The 16,841-nt window shown below is 43.6% G+C and overlaps 1 protein-coding gene across 2 annotated transcripts; it reads left to right on the forward strand.

Annotated features, from left to right (window-relative positions):
- Positions 1 to 731: 731 nt before the first annotated feature.
- LOC141511052 (uncharacterized) lies at positions 732 to 16,327 on the forward strand. Of its 2 annotated transcripts, XM_074220379.1 has the most exons (7): positions 764 to 842; positions 4,087 to 4,198; positions 6,037 to 6,143; positions 6,818 to 6,944; positions 7,384 to 7,479; positions 9,504 to 9,595; positions 11,026 to 16,327. In XM_074220379.1, the coding sequence occupies exons 2-7, from the start codon at positions 4,150 to 4,152 to the stop codon at positions 12,751 to 12,753; spliced, it is 2,199 nt and encodes a 732-aa protein (XP_074076480.1). In that variant the 5' UTR covers positions 764 to 842; positions 4,087 to 4,149; the 3' UTR covers positions 12,754 to 16,327. The 2 variants fall into 2 exon arrangements, with proteins under 2 accessions (XP_074076483.1, XP_074076480.1); XM_074220382.1 differs by lacking the exon at positions 4,087 to 4,198 and having other exon boundaries at positions 732 to 842.
- The last annotated feature ends 514 nt before the right edge of the window (positions 16,328 to 16,841 follow it).

Below are 16,841 nucleotides of genomic sequence, written 5' to 3' on the forward strand. Positions count from 1 at the left end.
TGTGAGAGAGTGTGTGCCTGTGTGAATGTGTGTGTGGGTGGGTGGGTGTGAGTGTGTGTGAATGTGTGTCTGTGTGAGTGTGAGTGTGTGTCTCTGTGTGTTTGTGAGTATGTCTGTGTGTGAGAGTGTGAGTGTGTGAGTGTGTGTCTGCGTCTGTGTTCTGTGTGTGTGTCTGTGTGTGTTCTGTGTGTGTTCTGTGTGTGTGTGTGTGTGAGAGAGAGGAGGCTGAGGTGTTGATGCCTTCTCCCCGCTTACAGGGCCGGAGTGTTTGCCTTCGGGAAACGAATGTCAGAATAGAAGTCGAACACACACACACACACACACGCTCACACAAGCTCACACACGCACACGCACACGCACGCGCACACACTTATAGGTAACACATGAGTAAATAATGCCATGTTTATAAGGCGGGGGTGAAGCGAGCCTCGCCCTCTGGCGCCCAGGTAGAGCCTCCGATTCTGCTCCGCATCCCGCCTCCCCCAGCTGGGAACCAGGGAAGACTTCATTTCCCAGGAGACCCTGCTCGAGGCGCAGCCTCACGGCCTACTAGCGGGTGGCCCGATGCTTTCTGGGAATTGTAGTCTGCAGTTGGATTAGGGCCAGACACCTGCCGCACTGTGGCGAGAGGGAGAGTGCGCAAGCGCGGAGCGCGGCCTAGGCGGGGCTGGCTGCGTGCCCCGCGGCATCTCGGGAACGGGAGGCGGCGGGGCCCCCTGTGCGCAGGCGCGCTCTTCGCGGGCCCGGACTCGGCGCTCGGGCGGCGGCGCCTTTGGCCCGGGCCCCAGGGAGGCGGCGCGCATGCGCCATGCCCGCCCCGAGCCCGCAGGCACGCCGGGGAGGTGAGTGCGCGGGGTGGCCCCGGGGCGGGGGGCGCGGGGCGCGGGCCCGGGGCCGGAGGAAGGAGCCCCCCGGCGGACGAGGACACCGAGGCCGCGGGCGCCCGGAGGGCGGAGCGCGGCAGAGGCCAGGCCCCCAGCCGGGGCCCCCTGCTGCCCCCCGGGCCTTGCCCCCGCCCGCTGGGTGAACCCCGGGGCCCCGGGGCCCGCCCGGGGATGGCCCCGAGCCGAGGCTAGCCCCCGTGCAGGCGGCGGCCCGTGGGCATTGCTTAAGCGCCTGCTGTGTACCCAGGCCCGCGGCCAGCGCCCGGGGGGGCAGGGGGCCCCCGGGGTGGGAGGGGGAGGCAGAGGCGACCACCGGGGCCCGTCTGCGGCCGCGGGGGAGACCGGATCTAGTGACCCCTTAGACGGGGCTCCTCCGTCGGAAGGCCGGCCACTGCTTTGGGGCGGAAAACGCAAAGTCAATAACGTCTTTCTAAAGAAAAACGACTCAGGGGCGGCAAGGTGGCGCAGTGGTCAGAGCCCGGCCCTGGCGGCGGGAGGGCCTGGGTTCAAGTGCGGCCTCAGACCCGGATCATGGCCCAGCCGTGTGGCCTTGGGCAAGTCCCTTAGCCCCAGCGCCTTGCAAAAACTAAAAGAACTTAAAAAAAAAGGGGGAAAGGCAGGGAGGTCGGGAGAGAGCGGAGGGGCGGGGGAGAGCCAGGAGGCAAAAGGGCACAAGGAAGGAGGAGCGGGCACGGGGGGCTGCAGCCGGGGGCTGACCCGAGTGGCCAGGGGTGATGCCCCCGGGGTCGGGAGACAAGGAGGGGCCCGGGGGGGTGGGCGAGAGATGGGGGGCAGGAGACGAGGAGGGGCCCGGGGGGGTGGGCGAGAGATGGGGGGCAGGAGACGAGGAGGGGCCCGGGGGGGTGGGCGAGAGATGGGGGGCAGGAGACGAGGAGGGGCCCGGGGGGGTGGGCGAGAGATGGGGAGTGGGAGACGAGGAGGGGCCCGGGGAGATGGGCGAGAGATGGGGGGCAGGAGACGAGGAGGGGCCCGGGGAGATGGGCGAGAGATGGGGGGCGGGAGACGAGGCAGAGGGGAACGCACCAGAGGTTGTATATCGAGATCCGTGCCACAACTTTGTGATGTCGAGTTCACAAAGGGGAGCAATAGAAACTATCGGTAATAGTAAATGGCAGCCTTATTTATATTTCCCCCTCCCACTGAGCCATCCCTCTTTTTCTTTTAAAGAAAGATTTTATTTATTTTGAGTTTTACAATTTGTTCCCCTAATCTTGCTTCCCTCCCCCCCCACCCCCACAGAAGGCAATTTGCCAGTCTTTCCATCGTTTCCATGGTATACCTCGATCCAAATTGAGTGTGATGTGAGAAATCATATCCTTAAGGAAAAAATATAAAGTATAAGAGATCAGACAATGAGATAGCAGGATTTTTCCTAAATTGAAGGTAATAATCCTTGGTCTTTGTTACAACTCCACAGTTCATTCTCTGGATACAGATGGGATTCTCCATCACAGACAACCCCAAATTGTCCCTGATTGTTGCACTGATGAATGAGCATGTCCATCAAGGTTGAACATCACCCCCATGTTGCTGTTAGGGTGTACAGTGTTTTTCTGGTTCTGCTCCTCTCTCTCAGCATCAGTTCATGCAAATCCCTCCAGGCTTCCCTGAATTCCCATCTCTCCTGGTTTTAATAGAACAATAGTGTTCCAAGACATACCTATACCACAGTTTATTAAGCCATTCGCCAATTGAAGGACATTCACTTGGTTTCCAATTCTTTACCATCATGAACAGGGCTGCTATGAGCCAGCCCTCTTAATTGTAACCTTTTTTTTTTTTTAAGATTTTGCAAGGCAATGGGGTTAAGTGGCTTGCCCAAGGCCACACAGCTAGGTAATTATGAGGTGTCTGAGACTGGATTTGAACCCAGGTCCTCCTGACTCCAAGGCCCGGGGCTCTATTCACTGCAGCACCTAGCTGCCCCTGTTCTCCTCTTTCTTTAGTAAAATGTCTTCAGGGAAATGTCTTCTCAGAGTTCCTCTTTGGGCCAAATTTGACTTCCTTAATTTTGAATGGATTTTCCACTTGGATTGTTAATAGCTGCCTTTCTCTCCATTGATGCTGTCATAGCATGTCTTGTGCCATCTTAGATATCAGTACATGAGTCTGTCCATGCTTCTCTGTATTCCTCTTGATCACATATTCCATCTCATTGGTGGCCCATTAGTCGCTGAGCCTTTTTTCTAATTGATGGCCTCCCACTTCGCCAATTCACATACAGGGAAAAAAAGCATAAATATTTAGTTACATGGGGATCTTTCTTTTTTTTGACTGACATCATAGAGCTATAGGCCTAGTCATTTATCTCTGGATCAAAGTATAGGAACTTTTAGCCACTTTTTACATAATTCTAAATTTAATTTTTAACAATAATTTTATGTTTTTCTCAAACTATAATTTTAGCTTTTCATTTTAAATTTTGAGCCTTATAGTTTCTCCTTAAGAAGGCAAGCAATTGGCTATGGATTAGACATGTGTAGTCATGCAAAACATGTAAATAATTGATGGCCTGCCACATGTTTTCAATTCTTTGCTACCTCACATACAAAAAAACAGCATAAATATTTAGGTGCCATAATTATGGCAAAAATTAGCCATAATTAGCATAATTCAAAATTGTCTCATTCATTTTTGTCTACTCTTCATTGAATGTAATGTATTTATCCACCAAACTGCTAGGTGTGTTTAGTTCACCTCCACTCAGTAGAGGTAAGAGTTATGTCCATGAGAACCTCTCGATCCCAACCCCACTTTTCACATTTGTGCACTCTTCTCAACTTGCAGGCCCCATTTATGAGAAACAAGAAGTTCCTTGGGGCAGCTAAGTGGCACACTGGATAGAGCACTGTCCCTGGAATCAGGAGGACCTGAGACACTTAATAATTACTTAACTGTGTGACCTTGGGCAAGTCACTCAATCCCGCTGCCTTGCAAAGAAAAAGAACAAGTTCCTTCACTTTTGTTTTATCCTTAGAAAGTTCCTGTTAAAAGCAATAAGGTCCTTTTTTTGCCTTTATTCCTGTTATGGCCCTAGAGTGCTTCTCATGGATGATACTCTTACCAAAACTGAGCAGAGATGGACTGAACACATAGCTCATTGTGATCATCTAACCCCCTACTTTCTCTTAAATGAGTTTACCTGATTGGCTTTTCCAAATCTCCTGTTTTTATATTTTAGAGATTCTACCCAAGTCTGATATTTTTGTCAGGAATCATTTTTTCTCACTATTCTACAAATAGAATGGAGTCCTATCTCTACGCTTACCCTGTTGGATTATATTCATTGGAAGGTAAGTAATTCTTCTTGTAAACCTTTATCTTTTAAGCTCTTAGAATGTAAGAATTCAGGATTTCCTCAACTTTGTAGTAGTTGCAGCCTCTTCCTATGTGATTCTGATGATGGTTCCTGGGGGTACTGGACTTTTATTTCTGTTTGCTTGCAGTATTTTTTTCTCTGGATTTTGGCCATGATATTCCTAGGATTTTTCCTTTTGGGATTTCTTTCAGGAGGTAACTGGTAGATTCCTTCTGCTTTCACTTTGCTTTCTGGTTATATTAGATCTGGGAAATTTTCATGTATAATTTCCTGAAGTACAGCAATTTTTTTGTTTGGTTGTGACTTTCATAGAGGCTCCCAATCCTTAAGTTACCCGTTTTCCAGGTCAGTTGTTTCTGGTATCACTGGGGAGGATCTTCCATCTTCTGTTTTAAGCCATATCCCTCCCCACCTACTTCTTTTTTCATTTCTAATTTCATTTTTTCATTTAATTCATTTGTTTCATTTTTTGAAGCCTTTCTATTAGTCTTTGTGGTCATGCTGATCTTTTTTTCTGAGTCTTTCTTTGTACTTATTATGGAAGTGTTCTGTTCTAGGTTCACTTATAGCATTCCTGTGGCTTAGAAATTTCTTGTCTTCCCTCCTCTCTGCTACCTTAGTCTCTAGACTGGAACTTGGGGTGTGGGTCAGTTGACTTCATCCTGTTTTCTTGGATGGCCTGAGCAGGCCTTGTTTTATCCTGGCTTTTCTGTGGGGCTGGGGGCTGCACTTCTGATGTTTTAGGACTGGGAGAATAGAGAAAGTCCCACCTGCCACAGGAATTGCTGACTTCTGCTGGTAGCAGGTGCTTTGCTGCCTTGGTGCTATCCTTTGTTGTGTGTCTGACCTTGGCCTCCTGGGCTCTGCACTGCCCATCTCCTGCCGTGTTTCTGATCCTGGCAGCCTGGGCAGTGCAGTGCCTATCTATGACTGAGTCTCCAGCCTTGGTGACCTGGACAATATAGAGCCCATTTCTAGTTTTGTCTCTGACCCTGGCAGCCTGGGCAGTGTAGAACCCATCTCTGGCTGTGTTTTTGATGCTTGTAGCCTGGGTCCTGCACTGCCCATCTCTGACCATGTTTCTGACCCTGGAGACCTGAACTCTGGCAAAGCTCATCTCTGGCTGTGTCTCCTACCCTGGTCTCCTGGGTGCTGTGTGTGGCTTCTGCCTCCCCTAGCTTGTCTCTTCTTCAATCCCCTGCAGATATCTGCAGGCTTCCTGTGCAGTCTTGGATTGGCAGGAGGAATTTTTAGCCATTTTTCTTTGGTTTTCTTCTGTGTTTAGGGATATCAAGTTGGCACCTGTGTAGACTATGGAAAGTAGAGAGACCAAGAATGAGTGGTATCTTAGCAGTTAATATCATTGACTTCTTATGGCCAGGAGCAAGCCCTTAGCCCAAAAGTCAGGAGGACCTGAGTTCAAATCCAGCTTCAGATACACATTACCTGTGTGATTCTGAGCAGGTCCCTTCCCCTCTGTCTGCCTCAGTTTCTTCAGCTGTAAAGGCACCTTCCACCCAGATATGATGATCAGATGAGGTGATTTTGGTAAAGTTCTTATCGCCATGCCAGACATACAATAGGTGCTGCATAAATGCCCTTTCTCTGCTTGGGAGATGTTGGGGTTCTTCAGGGCTACCTTTGACCTTTCCCTTCTGTATAGATGCCCTCTTAAGCATCAGTATCTTTAACCCCTCACCTTGATTCTGTAGAGCCCAAGGTGGTCCCCCCAAATGCTGTGAGGCGGATTTTCCCTGGTGCCCCTGATGCCCTTCTCTTGATGTCTGCGATGACTTATCCTTTCCCCTGCAGCTCTGCCCTCCAAAGACTCTGCTCTTTCCCAAGATCGACATGAAGAGGAGGAGAAGGAGGAAGAAGAGGAAGAAATGACTCCTGAGCTCCTGACTTCTGACTACCAGGTGAGTTTTCATTTCTTCTTCTCATGAAGTCTCCAGGTATGGAAACCTTTGCTTCTGCTCCTGCTAATTCCATTTCGGCATTGAAGCCTCCATGGTTCTTCCTGTGGCTGGCTCAACATCAGAGGCCAGCAGAACCTGCCCATGGACAGAGCCAAGCTCTGGGACTGGCTCTTGAGATCTTACACATGGACTCTTTCATGAGCTGGTGGAACTCAGATGCCCCCAGGAGCCAGTGATATGAGAGGGCATGGACAGGAGGGAGCTCCATCCATCAGAGATCCTGAGCTTCAGGGCCCCTGGGGGGTTGTGTGTGTTCAGTTGTGTCTGATTCTCTGTGACCCCATTGGAGGTTTTCTTGGGAGAGCTACTCTTGGGGTTTACCAGTTCCTTCTCCAGTCCATTTTAGAGATGAGGGAGCTGAGATAAATGGGGTGAAGTGGCTTGCCCAAGGTCACACAGCTAGTGAGTTTCCAGAGCCAGGTTTGAACTCAAGAAGAGCAGTCTTCCCATCTCCAGGCCTGGTGGTCTAAGCACTGCACCCCCTAACTGCCAAGGGTATTATCAGTTTGTTTGAGAGAGCTCAGAAATGGAGAACTTCTCTTCATGCTCTCTCCTGTTATTTCTGTGACTCCTCCATGAGGCCTGGGTCAGAAGAGATGTGTTTGATGTTTCAGGAATCGGTGACATTCAAGGATGTGTCTGTGGACTTCACCCAAGATGAGTGGAGCCACCTGGACTCTGCCCAGAGGGCCCTGTACCGGGAGGTGATGCTGGAGAACTTTGAGAACCTTGTCTCCCTGGGTAAGGATGCCCCTCTCTCCCTTGAGTCGGGCTCTGATCCTGGGCTGCTTTTCCTCATGGGCAGACACTAGCAGGCGACACATGAACTCTCTTCTGCAGTCAGGGGATGGAGGGGTCAAGCTCTTCTATGAGGGAAGATCCTGGAAGCTGTTTGTGCTCTCTGTGCCTGAGCAAAAGGACTTGGCCTTTTGAGGGTGGGTGTGCTGCCCCTTCATTGCCCTGGCTCACCCAGGTCTCTGTCTCTCCGGGTCAAAGCAGTTTGCTCAATCCCTGGGCCTGTGTGACCTGAAGACACGAGAAGATCCTCTACTCTTGGCAGGGAGGGAGGCTGGTAAATCAGGGTCTCTGAGTCTCAAGCAGGTCTGGGCTTCATCCCCAAATGGTGGATTTTGAGATGGTTTTGTTGTCACTAGAACTTCATTTCTTTCCACGTGATCAGGGCTTCCAGTTTTGAAACCAGATGTGATCTCCCACTTGGAGAGAGGAGAAAGTCCATGGATGCTCGAGGGAGTGGACTTAAGAGACATCGATCCAGGTGAGAGAGGGATAGACGGGTAGACAGATTAGAGTCATGGACCATCTCTTTGTAGTTTTGGTCATCATCTATACAATGCTTGACTGGTTGCAAAATGATTTACACTTAATTATTTGAGCAAGTGGGCATTACAGGCATTTTTTCCTTTGAACATTATATTTATATATTAATAAATGTCTGTAGATATCTTTAAATGAATATAAATGCAATATATTTTTTATAAAAGATGTGTGTGTGTGTGTGTGTGTGTGTGTGTGTGCATATGGGTTCATAAATATTTTTGGGGGGGGTTGCTTGGTTTCTCTGGAGAGGCCATACAGTGGCTAGAGAACCAATCTTGTAACCAAGAAGGTATGACTTCCTATCTTGCCTTTTCTGCCTCCTCCAGAGAGTGTGATGCTGGATAGGACTCATCACCTCTCAGTGCTCCTCTGGGTCAGGTATCTTTCTGAGACCTGCCACAGGAGAGGAACTTCCTTACTCAGCAGCTTCCTGAATTCATGAAATTCCTGCTCTAGGCCTCTTGCCATCTGTGTTCTTTATTATAAACCTGACTGTCATCAAGAAACAGGACCATTTCCACACCCAAAGGTTAGAAAAAGGGTTGTAATTGTGAAGCTGGGCATTTCAGATGGAAACTAGCTTTCTCCTGGCAGTGTATCAGTATTGCCCCTCTAGCCTGAACCCTTCTGATCTCCATCCTTTCCTGTGTATTTTTGAGACTTTTTTTTCTTTGTCATTGTTACTCCATCCCTCTGTTTCCTGCTCCAGCTAAAACCTCCTGAGTGACTTCACTCATTGAGTCTGATAAGGCAGTTTATTTCCAGGATTTTGGGCCTGTAAAGAGGAGGCAAAACCGGATTCAGTATTAGGCATTAGCTGAGAGGTTTGTCCAATGATTTTGTGGTGAATCATATAATAATTATCTCCCTGCTGCTGCTTCATTGGAATGAGGTCCAACCTTTCTTGGTAAAACCTATGACTTTTATTAGCCTCAGCCACCCAGCTGTCTGCAGTGCCTCCATTTCATGGACTATCTTTGTATGTAGAAATAGAAGATGCGGGACATGAAAGTGGTTGAATGACGAGCCAGGAAATGGTCAGTGCTTGGAATTCATGAAATTGGAATGACCAGCTCCCAAGAGAAACAGGTGTCTCTCTAGCAGAATTGACCAGGGGTCTGTGCTTCACTCTGATAGCATTATAGATCGAGAGTTGGAAGGGCCTTTTGAGATCATCCAGTCCAGCCTCCTCATTTTATAAATGAAGAAACTGAGGCAGAGAGAGGTTAAATAACTTGTCCAGACATGTAGCTAGTAAATTTAAGATTTGAGTTTGTCTTTTTAACTCCTACATGTAATGTTTTATATGTTATGCCAAGCAGCTGTTCCCTAATAATAGCCATAAGAACTAAAAAAGTTTTTTGGGGTTTTTTTTTTTGCAAGGCAAATGGGGTTAAGTGGCTTGCCCAAGGCCACACAGCTAGGTAATTATTAAGTGTCTGAGGCCGCATTTGAACTCAGGTACTCCTGACTCCACTGCACCATCTAGCCGCCCCTCCAGTTCCATTCTTGATGACAAAAAGTAAAAAATAAAAAAGAAAGGGGAGAGGCAGCTAGGTTGCACAGTGGATAGAGCAGCGGGCCTGGAGTCAGGAGTACCTGAGTTCAAAACCAGCCTCAGACACTTAATAATTACCTAGCTGTGTGGCCTTGGGCAAACCACTTAACCCCATTGCCTTGCCCAAAAGAAAAAAGAAAAAAAGAACGGGGGAAAAAACTAATTCCCCAAATCTAACCAATACATCTTATAAATGCTTTCAGACTTTCTCACATTTATCATATTCATTTTGACCTGGGCATAAGAACTGTATTATTGCCTCCTCAGCTGTCTTTAGTAGTGTTCTTCCTTTGACATAATTAATCTTCATTCTTGATGGAAAAAACCAGATTTTCACATTTAATGTAAAATAGTTTTCTTTTTCCTAATGCAGATAAGAATGACTTGACTTTTTTTTTTTTTAGGTTCTTTTCAGGACGAAAGATTCAAGACCAAAGACTCAGTTCCAGAACAAGACATTCTCATGAGAACATTGGGGGATGAAGGATTGCAAGAGGTTAGTCTTTGGGTTTCCAATTTAGGAGAAACTGAGAGATGTGCTGTCAAAGTAGAGAAGGAAAAGGAAAACAGAAGAGTGGGCGGGGTTGGATTCTTCTTCCCCAATAATATTGTCAGTGAAAAGAATGCTTCTGATTATAATAAATTTGGAAGAAGTTTGAAAAAAGAGAGTCCAGGGGCGGCTAGGTGGTGCAGTGGATAAAGCACCGGCCCTGGAGTCAGGAGTACCTGGGTTCAAATCTGGCCTCAGACACTTAATAATTACCTAGCCATGTGGCCTTGGGCAAGCCACTTAACCCCGTTGCCTTGCCAAAAAAAGAAAAAAAAAAGAAAAAAGAGAGTCCCTTAAATAATAAGTCTGCATAAATAGGATACATTTGAAGAGAACATTACACAGTGATAGGACCTATTGAGAGATGATTGAACACCCTGTGCTAGGGCAGTAAACGAAGGAATCTCTTCAAAATTACTTTTTGGGGGCAGCTAGGTAGAACAGTGGACAGGGCACCACCCTGGATTCAGGAAGACCTGAGTTCAAATCCGGATTCAGACACTTAAGAATTACCTAGCTGTGTGACCTTGGGCAAGACACTTAACCCCATTGCCTTGTTAAAAAACTTAAAAAAAAATGTTAATACTACTTTTCATACTTATATATTAGAAAATATGTGTTTGACTGTAATGAAAGGGAAAAAGCCTTCAGAAAACAAGTATCCCTTGCTGGAGGTTAGGAAGACCTGAGTTCAAACCCAGTCTCAGATACTTTTTAACTGTCTGACCTTGGGCAAGTCATTTCACCTCTACCTCAGTTCCTCACCTGTAAAGTGGGGACAATAATCTTTAGCTCCCAAGGTGGTTGTGAGTATTAAATAAAATAATGTTTGTAAGGAGCTTTGCAAACCTTAAATGCTATGTAAATGCTGACTATTTTTATCAATGAGTGTATCCTGGAGAGAAACATTAAGTATTTAGTGAATATAGGAAAACCTTAGTTCAGAAGACTTCGTGTTCATCAAAGAGCTTATCTTGGATACAAAGTCCAACCTTTCTTGGTAAAACCTATGAATTTTATCAGTCTCATAGCATCCCAGGCCACCTGTCTGCATTGACTGTCTTTGTATGTAGAAATGGAAGATAGTACCATTATGGTGACATAAAAGTGGTTGAATGACTAGAGCTAGGAAGTGGTCATCGCTTGGAATTTGGAATGACCAGCTCCCAAGAACTGATCAGGGGTCTATTCTTTGCCCTGATAATTGACCATAGCATCATAGATCTAGACCTGGAAGGGCCCTTTTAATGAATTTTGGAAAACTCTCAGCCAAAGCTTTTGACCTTTGCCCATCAGAAAATTCATACCAAAGAGACACCTTTGAATATGACAAATGTAAGGAAGCCTGAAATAATAATTCTTGCTTTCTTTTACAGCAAGGAACTCATACTAGAGAGAAACCCAATAAATGGAATGAATATGAGAAAGCCTTCAGTCAGAATCATCTACATATGTATCATGAGAGTATTCTTGCAGGTGAGAAACAGTTGAGCAGCCCTAATGACTTTAAGAGTATTTATGCTCAAAAGAATCTCCATATGTCTAATGAATGCGGGAAAATATTCACTCTACAAGAAAGAGTTCACTTTGAAAAAGAACTCTTTTATTGCAATGAATGTGGCAAAGCCTTTAGATGGAGATATGAACTCAATGCTCATCAGAAAATTCACATTGGAGAAAAACTCTTTGAGTATAATGAATATGGAAACCCCTTTATGTGGAAGAATCAGTTTAATAAACACAGGAAGATTCCAAATGAAAAGAAATCCTTTGAATGTAATGTGTGCAGAAAAGTCTTCCATGACAAATCTCACTTTACAGCGCATCAGAGAATTCATACTGGAGAGAAGCCCTTCGAATGTAGTGAATGTGGGAAAAGCTTTAGCCAGAGGTCATCTCTCAGTTCACATCAGAGAAATCATATTACAAAGAAACCCTATGAATGTAATGAATGTAGGAAAACCTTCCACGATAAGTCCCACCTTATTGTACATCAGAGAATTCATACTGGAGAAAAACCATTTGAGTGTAATGAATGTGGGAAAACTTTTAGCCAGAGGTCATCACTTGGTTCACACCAGAGAATTCACACTGGAGAGAAACCCTTTGAGTGTAATGAATGTGGGAAAGCCTTCCGTGACAAGTCCCACCTTACTGTACATCAGAGAATTCACACTGGAGAAAAACCCTTTGAGTGTAATGAATGTGGGAAAACTTTTAGCCAAAGGTCATCACTTAGTTCACATCAGAGGATTCACACTGGAGAGAAACCCTTTGAGTGTAATGAATGTGGGAAAGCCTTTCGGGACAAATCTTATCTTACTGTACATCAGAGAATTCATACTGGAGAGAAGCTATTTGAGTGTGAAGAATGTGGGAAAAACTTCAGTTTGAGATCATCACTTATTTCACACCAGAGAATTCACACAGGAAAGAAACCTTTTGAATGTAATGAATGCATGAAAGCCTTCAGAGACAAATTTCACCTTATTGAACATCAGAGAATTCATACAGGAGAGAAACCCTTTGAATGTATGGAATGTGGCAAAACCTTCCACAACAAATATCAATTCTCTCTACATCAGAGAACTCATACTGGCCATAAACCTTTTGCATGTCTTCAATGTGGAAAAAGTTTTATGTCAAAGAGTCAACTTAATAAACATGAGAGGATTCACACTGGTGAGAAACCTTTTGTATGTGATAACTGTGGGAAAGCTTTCACCCGAAAGGACCGCTTTACTGAACATCAGAGAATTCATACTGGAGAGAAACCCTTTGAGTGTACCCAGTGTGGGAAAAATTTTAGCCAAAGGAAATCACTTACATTTCATCAGAGAATTCATTCTGGAGAAAAACTCTTTGAGTGTACTGAATGTGGGAAAAATTTCAATTATAAGAAGTCTTTTCTTTTGCACCAGAGAACTCATACTGATGAGAAATGCTTGTATCAGCCTGGAGTCTCTAGCACTGAACTGCCATTCATGGCTGCCATCCTCTCCACCGGAAATCAGCTGTTCATTGAGCAAAATCTGAGATACCATGAAAAAGACTGTAGCAACATAGGGCAGAAACAGAGTGACTGGAGTCAATCATGGCACTGAGAACAGGACTGGGGAACTAGTAATTTCCAGTCCCTGTCTTCACTCATACTCATTATTTCTTGGAGGATAAAGATGACTTGTCTTCTGATCCTTAATTCCTAACCATTTATTTTGCTCAGCTGTCTCATAGTTTATCCAATATAAAGAGCTTAGCCAGTGAATTACTGATCTGTATAAATATATAAATACACACATACAAGAAGAAAGAGGCATTTCTTACGACTGCTGGAATATTTCTTGGCTCATTGCAGGCTTAGATATATGCAGAAGAGATTTCCTTGATTCATACTTTAGTAACTTCCCAAAAATAGAAAGAGAAAGTGGATCCAAATACATCCTAGACAAAATGAGAAAAGTGATTTTTGTTGGGAGAATGAGCCTCCCTGAGATGGTCATCTCTGATATTTACCCTTCCTCATGTTTCTTCCCAGAAGGAATGAAAAGAAAACCTACCCCTTGAGAGGTGGAGTCAAAAGTAACTAGAGGAAAAGTTATGTCTGAGGGGGAGGTCAGAGGGAGACATTAGGAAGACTGACATCATCTTCACATACGCAGTGGTCAAAGACAAAGTAACTAGTCCTCTCCTTACTTGCCCAATAATACCCACCCATACCACAGCTAGCTATCTTTGTATGTCTTAAAGTGCTCTAGAGACATTCCCAGATCTCATTACCCTTTAAAGAATATTTTTGTTACGAATTTGATAGTCATCAACACACATGAACATTTTCATATATATAGGACAGAAAAAGTATTGCATGTGAAATGTTAAACCTATCATTTACAACATATATGTGTATATATGTACATATACACACACACACACACACACACACATATATATATATATATATATATATATATATATATAAATTTTCATGTCCATTAGATAATAAGCTTTTTTTTCTCTTAGCCTTTCTTTGCATCTCCAGCCCACTGCCTGGCTAATAATAAATGTGTGTTGACTTAGTGCCTTTATTGTCCCCTTTTGACCTTCCTTTTCCTTCTTTCAGTGTGTTATTTAAATAGTTCATTGATGCACCTTTTTTTTGCATCATTATCATAGCCTTTCTCCAACATTTCTCTTCCCCAAATAAAAGTCCTAAACTGTTGTTTTTGTCCTTCATTTTTTTCAAAGAGGACCAATGACATCACAAGGGTGATGTTTTGACTTTAGAGTGAATTGGATTTAAGTGAGACAAAGTTGTTGCCCTTATATTCTTCCAGAGTCATAAAAATGCAGTGGCTGGACAAAAAGTTAAGACAATTGGAGATTGCCAGGGATTCAGTTGAGGATCTTTGGCATAATTTGATGTCTGACCAAATTCTTAAGCACTCCACAGAACCTGCTTCGGACACCTTCATGGTCATTGAAACAAATTGTTCTCATCAACTCGTTCTCCGCGAGTCTTCACTTGCTTGGGGTAGTCATTCCACCTAACTCATTGATGAGTTTGAGGACTATGGGTTGTCCTCAACTTGGCCCATCTGCCAAAACACTTTTACTGGGGTTTGGCTACTGCACATACTACAGCTTCTTGGAGCCACAGGTGAGAGTTCAGTGAATACATCAAAGGTAGATGAGCAGCCCTGAGAAGTGTTCAGCAAGTCCTCACACTAAAGGTACTAGTTCTCCATGAATACCCTATACATCTCTCTAAATCACTATTTATTAGAGAAATGAAAATTAAGATAACTGAGATACCACTTTCATACCTATAAGAAGGGAAAGGAGGGGATGCAGAAAAATAAGTACACTAATGAACTGTTGGTTCAGTGGTGTACTGATCCATTCTGGAATACCCTTTGACCCAGCAAAACCATTCCTAGTTACTGTTACCCCAAAGAGATCAAAGAAATGAGAAAATAACTTCTATAATACATAAAAAAAATAAGCCAAGATGGTGGCACAAAACTAGAAAGCTCCTAGTGATTTTTGTGAAACAACTTTGAATGAGGACTCTAAACAGATCCTAAAGTGACAGAAACCACCAAAAAAAAAAATAAAACAGTGAAACAACTCTTCAGTAAGATATCTTGGAAAAACTCCAGGAAAAGATGTCATGTAAGTAAAGGGAATCTAGACCAGTGTTGGAGGGAGATCTGGAAAGTCAGTGAGAGGCTTTTAACCATAGCACAGCTAGAGTCCTGGTACAGCACTCCAGCAGTAAGGGACCCAACCCCAGCTTGGAGAGCAAGATTTCCAGCTCTGGGAAGCTGGCATGGTTTGGGGCTACACTAGTGCAGGAAACATTAGAACTTGGGACTATACACCCTATACCATAAGACCAGTGTTCAATTGACAAAATGATGGGGTGAAAAAGTGCCAACCATTGACCTCTACTATTCTGATAGAAATGATAAAAACACCATCTTAGATGAGGAAAGCAGTGACAAAATGCCTACTTGTGAAGCCTCTAAGGGCTTGATAAACTGGTTTAAATTACAAAAACACCTCTTTGAAGAGCTCATTTTAAAATCCAAAGAGGAAGAAGAAAAATGGAGAAAAGAAATGGATTCATATAGGAGAATTATGAATAATTAATTGAAGAAAATTTTAAAAGTAAAATTTACCATCTGGAAAATAAAATTAACCAAACAAAAATTCTAACCAAAGAAAATAAAACCTTAAAAGGGAGAATTGGACAAATGGAAATGAATGATTCTGTGAGATACCAAGATTCCATCAAACCCAAAATGCTAAAAAAAAGTAAATATAAAATTCTTCTTAGGAAAAATGATTGACCTGGAAAATAGTTCCAGGTCAGAAAATTTACAAATTCTTGGTCTACCTGAAAGCCATGATCAGAAAAAGCCTAAACAATATCATGCAAGAAATTATCTTGAAATATTGCCATAATATTTTAGAATAAGAAGATATAATAGTCCTTGAAAGAATCCATGGATCACCCCAGAAAGAGATCCCAAAATAAAAACTCCAAGAAATATCAGAGCCAAATTTCACAACTCTCAGCTAAAGGATAAAATACTGTAAGCAGTCAAAAAGAAGCAATTTAAATACCAGGGAATCACAGTAAGGATTATGCAAGATTTATCAGCTTCAACATTAAAGAATCAGAGTGCCTGCAATATGATATTCCATAAGCCACTGAGCTACCCTGCAAAATTCAGCACATTCTTCCAGGGGTAAAGGATAGTCTTTCATTGAAAGAGAGGACTTCCCAACTTAACCTGATTAAAAGACAAGAACAGAACAGAAAATTAGATCTCCAAATATAAGATTTGAGAAATTCATAAAAAGGTAAACAGAAGGGGGAAAATATTAACTCATGAGAACTGTATTTCTCATAGAGTAACTGAAAGGAACATATTTAGACAAAGAGTGTGGGTATAAATTGATTGTGATATTATCCAAATTTTAGCTCTTGTGATTTTGCTTAACATGATACTTCAGCTCATGAGAATTGTATTTCTATATAGGGTACTTGGAAAGAGGATGAGGTATAAATTGATTATAATTTGATGATGTTTATTGGGACAGTAGAGAGGAGTATGCTTGGACAGAAGCTGTGGATATGAAGTGACTATGAGGTAAGGCTGTTTATAAATCAATCAATCAACCTTTGAAATTGTACTTCTGTCAGGACAGATAAAAGGAGTATATTTTAATAGAGGCTGTGAGTACAAGACAGGTTTAAAATAATGAAGACATGAAAAGAATGATTATACTAGGAGGTGAGGCATTAGATGATAAATAATATTAGATGAAGAGGCACAAAGACCTATTAAAGTAGAGGGAAAGAAGAGAAAGTGTGAGCACTGAGTAAATCTTACTCTCAACAGATAACACACATTCCCAATTGAGTTTAAAACTATCCTACCTTACAGGGAGATATGAGGGGAAGGGTTAAGAAAGGGGAAGCAGGGACTGATAAAAGGGCAAAAGTAAAGGTAAAGATAAAATAAAAGTCAAAAAGAAAGTAAAAGAGAAAGGGAATGTGGCTGATAGAAAGGCTGATTGAGAGGTAGCAATCAGAAAAAAAATGTTAAGGAGGGATAAGGAGAAAGGAAAGAGAAAAGAATAAATAAGGGAAGATGGCATAGAGAGAAATACAGAAGTAGTAATC

This window comes from Macrotis lagotis, chromosome 1 (genome assembly GCF_037893015.1).
Source record: "Macrotis lagotis isolate mMagLag1 chromosome 1, bilby.v1.9.chrom.fasta, whole genome shotgun sequence".
In the NCBI taxonomy this organism is placed as follows: Eukaryota; Metazoa; Chordata; class Mammalia; order Peramelemorphia; family Peramelidae; genus Macrotis; species Macrotis lagotis.